Source organism: Nicotiana tabacum, chromosome 7 (assembly GCF_000715075.1).
Source record: "Nicotiana tabacum cultivar K326 chromosome 7, ASM71507v2, whole genome shotgun sequence".
NCBI lineage: Eukaryota > Viridiplantae > Streptophyta > Magnoliopsida > Solanales > Solanaceae > Nicotiana > Nicotiana tabacum.
The window spans coordinates 115,340,482-115,347,765 of NC_134086.1; the positions used below are offsets into that span (position 1 = coordinate 115,340,482).

The following is a 7,284-nucleotide window of genomic DNA, read 5'->3' on the forward strand; positions in this document are numbered from 1 at the left end:
TAACTCTGTCATATTTATTTGCTTTTTAAAAATTGCTTCTGTTTCTAGCTAAAAATATTTTTTTAAAAAAAAAAAAATCGGTCAAACACCTCAAATTAAGAAAAAAAAATACTTTTAACTGATAAAGAAGCTTGGTCAAACGAACTATTTGTCTATCTCACGTCAAGAGTTGTAATATTCGTTATTAGTAGTTGACATATTCCCTTTCAAGGCCCCACTTGAGGTGGCAAAAGTTGACTTTCATCCATCTTATCACCAATAAACTCAGAATCGGTGATACTAATCTTTATAGTATATTGAAATGAATTTTTTTACAGGTAAATTAATTAAATAATCAATGACTTTGCAAAACATAATACTACAAATCAAAGATGGATCCATGATAAATACAACAACAAATGTTACAGTTTTCACTTGTTACAGACATTAACAAAAAAAAAAAATTACCGTCTGTCAGGTGTGACAGGGAAGCCAATGCCATGTCTCCTTGTTGGAAAGACCACAAATAACAAGCTACAAATTACCCCAATCCCAATAGGAACCACATCAAGTACCTGTTTTGTTTCATGATTTGGACTTGGATAATAGCAACTCACCACATTCTTATCTCTCAAAGCTACTGCAACAAATACAAGAACAGATAGCACAGCATGTACTAAATCAATGAACCCAACTCTATACTTGTTCAATTCATTAGGAACTCCTGAAGCTGTTGCTGCGTTGTAATCGAAAATCCACAACCCTTTGAATGTGGCTAAGCCATAGTAAATTTGTCCGTCTGGTGCTTTAAAGCTATCAGTAAAACAAGCTATAAAGCAAGAAAAGGCTAGTAATGCAAGGAGGATTAATGTCATGGGACGTGTGGCTGTGTCACACGAGCCATTGTTCGTGAAAATTGGGATTAGAAGTTGGAATGCTAAGAGGGTTCCTGTTGGAAGTAGGTTGGCTAAATTTGCGGTGGTTTCTAAGGCGCGCTGAGAAATTGACAGTCGTGGTACTAGCGGCCGTTCTAAAGAATCTGGTACAAGATTATTGTTGTTGTTGCCGTTGTTATTATTAGTAGGGAGTAATGGAATTTCGGATGCATCAGACGATGTCGATTCTTGTTTAGAGATGGTTGATCTAGCTCGTAGAGACATGTCCATTAACGCTAATTACACCCTATTTAAAATAAGGGGCCTTTCCAATTTAATCTCTCCCTTGGATTTTGAAGAGCTAAATAGCGAAACTCTTTGTGAGCTCTTCGTGCCTCCTTGACTTGAATTCGGATTCGTTGAATATTGGCCTGAGAAATTGCAATGAATTGAAAGGTAGAGAGGAGATTGGAAATGAGCTTGATATAATGATTATATAAATGAAAGTTATGATCGGTTCGAATATGTGAGGTAGCTGAGGTTGAAGAAGAATAGAAGACGAAAGAAAAGACGTTATGGATGGGAGTTTTATGCGTGTTGAAAAGAGGAATATAAGTTTGGTATTGACCTAACCAAAGTACTTATTAAACTAGAAATAAATGAGGAAATGGAAACTTCCCACTAGTTCAAAATGACTGTCTTTCTTCATGCGCTGGCAATACACGTTAATATTAGCTTTCAATCTGATGTTTGCTTCTACGAATTGTATGCACCAAATTTGACATCTTTTGATTTAATTCAACGTTTTTATAATAATTTCAAAACAAATAGTCGAAGGAACTTTATCCAGGCGTGACTTGGCACAATTTTTTGTTTGCTTCTACTTATATATTGTCTTAAAGTTCTGTGTCTCGAAGCCCAATCAAGTATTTCCACCATTCGTTTTTTCACGCCTTTTAAGAAATAATAAATAAAATATATAATTTACCATAATACGCATATTAATTGATGCATGTTTTATTAGATTTGAAAAAATAATTTGAAATGAGTAATAAATATTATGGGTATAACAGGAAAAAAAATTATCTTTTTTTGATATACGTAAAGTGACAAATAAAAATGAAAATCTATTTTTAGTATACATGCCAAGTAAAAATGAACGGAGGGAATAGTTGTTTAGGTAACTTTTTTTTTAATAATCTTTTTCGGGTAGAAAGGGGACAATGAATTAAAAAGAAACTTGGATGTGAAGGTAGAGTTGTAATTACCAGGTTTTTAACTCCAATTAATTCGTTGTTAGGGGTCGTTTGGTACACGGAATAACGTAAAATAAGGTGAGTTAAGGTGCGGGATAAAATAGACTTAATCTTGAATTTTCCACCTTATCCCATTAACTGTTTGACTAAAAAAATATTGGGATCTTTTCGAATAAATCAATTAAAGAAAATGAAGGGGTAAATCTTAGCTCAGTATAATAATCTCTAGAACAAAAGATATACGAGATGAATACAAAAGATAATATTTCTTAACCTTCTCAAGAATGATCGAACAATACTGATATTAATCGTTTTGTAAGCAAGTATTTACAGCAAGTGTTCTTAGTTGGAAAAGTGCAGAAGAAGACCCCTACATGGTTGTCTTTACGCAATATATATAAGGGACAAACCCCTTCTAAACCCTAAAAGACAAACCATAGAGAATATTCGAAAGAATATTCCTAATGCCCCCTAATGGACCTACACTACTGCAAAGGTCGTACAACCTCTTGTTCGCTTGTCTGTCGTCCCTTGCAGGATGTCGAGCTACGAGGATCTCGTCGCTTGTCGTACTCATCAACAGTCGTGGTCGTCCAAATTTGGACCTATACAGTTAGTCCCTCCGCTTGTCGAGGTTGCAACTTGGTGCGTTCTCGGTAAGTGGACACCACTAGCTCTTATAAAGAAATTTGGTCTTACGAGGCGTTACGTCTTGGCCAATAATGGGCGGTCAGCTGTTCAGCAAGACACCAGATAGCGTATTTTATCGAGAAATAATGTCATCTCCACGTGTGTCATCATTATGCATGTTTTCAAGACAGGGGTTGAGGGCTTGTCGCTTCGATTTTGGTGCCACTCTGCAACCTTCCGCTTTGATTCTGGCGCCACCCAATCCTATAAATACGTAGAGGGTTTGTTTTTTCAAACACTCTTGGCCATTTCATTTCTGGTTATCCTTTCTCATTTCCCACAAGTTTGTTCTAACAACCTTCTGCTTCTTCTTCTTCGATTCTTTGTTCACAACCTTCTCTACTATTTTAACACCTTTTACATCAAAGAAATGCCAAGAACACAACGATCTCGTGAGGGGGTTTCTGAGGCCACCCCATTGTCTGTGGCACTCCCCTCTGGCGGTGAAGATATGACGGTGGAGGAGGGGGATAGTTTTCCTACTATAGAGGAGTTGTTGCCGAGACGCCCCATGTCTCGAAGCGACTTCCTCAAGGACCCTCCTCCTACTCCTACTCCTTCCCACGTTCTCTCTGAAACGAATCAAGTTCACATTGATGCTCTTCGTACAAAGTATAACATCCCCGCTCATGTTGACATGGTTCCGGCGGGAAGGGACTTCGTGGAAGTCAATAGGCCTGGGTACTACGCTTTTTACGAGTACCCTTTCGTGATTGGTCATTCTTTCCCCCTCTTTCTGTTAGTGGAAGAGTTCTGCAGATTCTATCAAGTTTATCTGGTGCAACTTTCACCATACACGCTTAAGATAATTCTGTTATTGACAAAGTATACGGAGTTGGCGGGATGCGAGGTTACTATCCACCACCTCTTGCACCTGTTCTCACCCAACTTCCACAGAGGCACTATGGTGCATTTGAGGCACCGTGGAACAAAAGGGCTGGTGGTTGGGACCGACGACCGAGCAAGTCGCTAGTTTTGGCATAAGTACTTCTTTGTCAAAACCGAGCAATTGTTTCGGACCCCGCCAGATTCCCGGAGTGGTGGAACGAGACTCGTAAGTGTTGCCACTAATTTTTCTCTTTCTTTTCCTCTTCATTCATTATAGGGTTTGTTTGCTTCTCGTTTGCAGCTATGGGGCGTCCACCCTGCCCTATTATGGGTATAAGGGATTGGGTAGCCCGTCCTTTTCCCCATACAGCGGAGACCCGAGATTGACCCGCCTTCGTAAAACGTTATGGCCCAAGAGGTTCATCTAGTAAAGGTTTTCCCCCTATATCACTTCGTTGGTTATACAATATCATCTATTGATTCGACTCTTCATGACGACACGTCGGGGAGCTTCCAGGCGGAGGGCCCCAGTCCCTGCATTCTGATAGGCTATCGCTGCTGCAGGAATGCAATTTACTTTGACTGAATCTATTCGAGGGGGTGGTCCTCAGCTGGTTCAAATGGAAGGTCCCTCTCGGGATATGGTCGTGAGGGAGGAGGCCTCTTCCGTATCGACCCCTCACCTCTTGGACGAATCCTCTAACGGGGACGAGTTGTCATTGAAAAAAAGGAGGAGAGTGGAGCTTGGGAAGGATGTGGTCATGGGCATTGGTAGAAGTAGGGTGGGTGCATCGCAGAAGGCACATGTGCCCACATTTATGGCTGACACCGTCTTAGTGGGGAGGTCTTCCCAACTGGAAGGAGTTTACCCAAGAGTCGGCTCCTGCGCTTCGCTGAAGGTGGCGCGTCATCCAACGTCAGAGGAGGACTGCACGTCGACGGTGAAGGCTCGAGTTCAGATGTCGACTCGGAGGACGTTCGTGAGTTTGTAGGGCGCCATACTCATCTGGAGGTCAGGGTGGAAGGGTCTGATCATCATATAGTTGTCCCAGGGGACTACAACCTGTTGTCGAACTGCGATCAAGTGGCATCTACTTTAGCTCCTCTCTATGCTTCCCCCGAGAGCGAGGTGCATAGAGCGATGAGCGACATGGAGTTGTCTCAGAACATTGCTGGCATGGCCTTGCGGGTAGTTGTCTTTCTTTTCCTTTTCATCGTTGGGTTTGCGTTGTTATTGTTGACTTGTCTTTTTGTCTTAACTTCTTTCTTCTTGTGCTAGACCCTTATCATGGAGACCGAGCGAGCTCCGAGAAAGGAAGAGGACATCCATCTACGGGAAGATTTCTTCCAAATATCAACAATATCGCACTAAGCATCGTGCAATGGACGACATTTATAATCAGGACCCTTATTTTCAACTGGTGCACAAGGTCGAGGAGCTGAGGGAAGATGGGCTTGAGTTAAGTAGAGGGGTGATGGTCGAGAATGTCGACTTGCAAGCAAAGGTGGCCAGTCTGACCGCTGAATTGGGTACGAAGGCGGTGGAGATTTATGGGCTTAAGGGTGAGCTGAGTGTCAATGCCGATAAGCTGGCGACTGCTATTTTTGAAATGGTGGCCTTGGAAAATACCTTTTGTGTCTGTAGCTCGGAGCTGACCAAGGAGAAGGAGGCATTCGACCTTAAGGTAGCGGAGCTTGAGGGGCGTGTTAAGGAGTTGGAGGCAGAGCTATCCATACTAAACGGACAAGTGGCGTCGTTGAGAGCAAAGGACGTGAGTCGACGCTCACAACCTTCTACATCTCGTGCCTCGACTGACCCTATCGTGCCTCGTCATTTATACGAGTTGTGGGTTCATACTGAGGCCCAGCTCGACATGTACAAGGCTCTTCATGCTGACGGGAGGGCATCTGAAGTAGAACTCCAGGGTGTGCGTGCAAAAGCTCGTGCAGCTCATGAGGCATGCGGATACGACCCTCTTACGCCCGACGGGGATGAAATCAACTCTTATGATGTGAACCGTCTTACCTCTGACTCTTGGTATGAAGATGCTTATCCTGTCGGGGATGATGTGTAATTTTTGGTTTGTACTTATTTTTGCTTCATGTCACGACCCAGATTTGCCACCCCCGGGAGTCATGATGGTGCCTACTAGTGAAAGTTAGGCAAGCCGACCACTTACACCAATTATCTTTTTCCCATTTTTAATTTCTTTAACAAGTGTGAATCAACAGTTATAAACAACGAAAATTTAAAGCAAGCGGAAGAAAACGATAAAACATTTGAATAAATATCCAATGCAACATCTTAAGCAAAATCTACCCAGAACTAGTGTCACACTTCACAGACAGTCTAGAATTTATTACAAACAAGGTCTGAAAGATAGCTAATACACTGTTTCTGAAATAAGTATATGAAACAAGATGAAGGGATAGAGGGAGAAGCCAGGGCCTGCGGACGCCTGCAGGACTACCTCGGAATCTCCAACTGGACTGAAGGCACCCACCCAAGCTAAGGTCCGAATACTGCTGCTCCGGGATCTGCACACAGTGCAGAATGTAGTATCAGCACAACCGACCTCATGTGCTGGTAAGTGCCTAGCCTAACCTCGGCGAAGTAGTGATGAGGCTAGGACCAGACTACCACATAAACCTGTACAGTTAAATTATATACAGCGGAAAAGAAGAACAATAATGTACAGTTAAGTATGGGAGGGGGTAACATGCTGCGGGGAAACATCAATTAAGAATAGAAAGATAGTGGTTAAATACAAGGAACACCCTATCTCAATTATCAGCAAGAATCAGGGATCAAACAAGTGCACGGCATCACCCTTCATGCTTTTACTCTCGTCCTCACCAAAAGAATCAATATAAATTGCACGGCATCAACCTTCGTGCTTTTACTCTTGTCCTCACCATATAATCAATATAATCGGCATGGAATTATACATCATGCGGCACGGCATCACCTTCGTGTTTTCCACTTTTTCTCACAAAATCATGCACGGCATCACCCTTCGTGCTTTAATACTCTCTCACCAAAACAATGCACGGCATCACCCTTCGTGCTTTAACACTCTTCCTCACCCAAACAACAATCACAAACAATAAGGCAAGGATATAAGTAAGATTGAAATGAAATCTCGGTAAGGGAATAATAGTTCAACAATCAAATCCCAGCAAGGGAGATAGCATTAAAAGCAACAATATCCCAGCAAGGGAGACAATATAATAATTCTCCTCTCTTTTTCACTTTTAATTCACAACTCACTTCACAACTTGAGCCAATGCTCTATAAAGTTCAAATGCCAATTATACTTCCACATATTCATTGTACAACTTGAGCCAACGCTCTTCGATTCTCAAATACCACTATTTCCTCCACAAACTCTACTCAACAATAGAAATCATCACAAAAGGCATGAATAATACAAACGGAGTCATAATAATCATAATACAAGACTCACAGGCATGCTGGACACCAATGCATAGACACTTGTCACCATGCCTATACGTCCTGCTCAGCAAATATCACATAGCACATAGAACTCGACTCCTAATCCCTCAAGCTAAGGTTAGACCAAACACTTACCTCGATGCCACGAACACAATTCAAGTCTCAACTATCGTTTTACCTCTTGATTCCACCACCAATT

The 7,284-nt window shown here is 41.9% G+C and overlaps 1 protein-coding gene across 1 annotated transcript; it reads right to left on the bottom strand.

The window, feature by feature from the left end:
• Positions 1–356: 356 nt before the first annotated feature.
• LOC107816576 (protein DMP3-like) lies at positions 357–1,477 on the bottom strand. Its single transcript, XM_016642301.2, has one exon. It carries the CDS (start codon positions 1,143–1,145, stop codon positions 444–446), a length of 702 nt encoding a protein of 233 aa, XP_016497787.1. The 5' UTR covers positions 1,146–1,477; the 3' UTR covers positions 357–443.
• Positions 1,478–7,284: the final 5,807 nt, after the last annotated feature.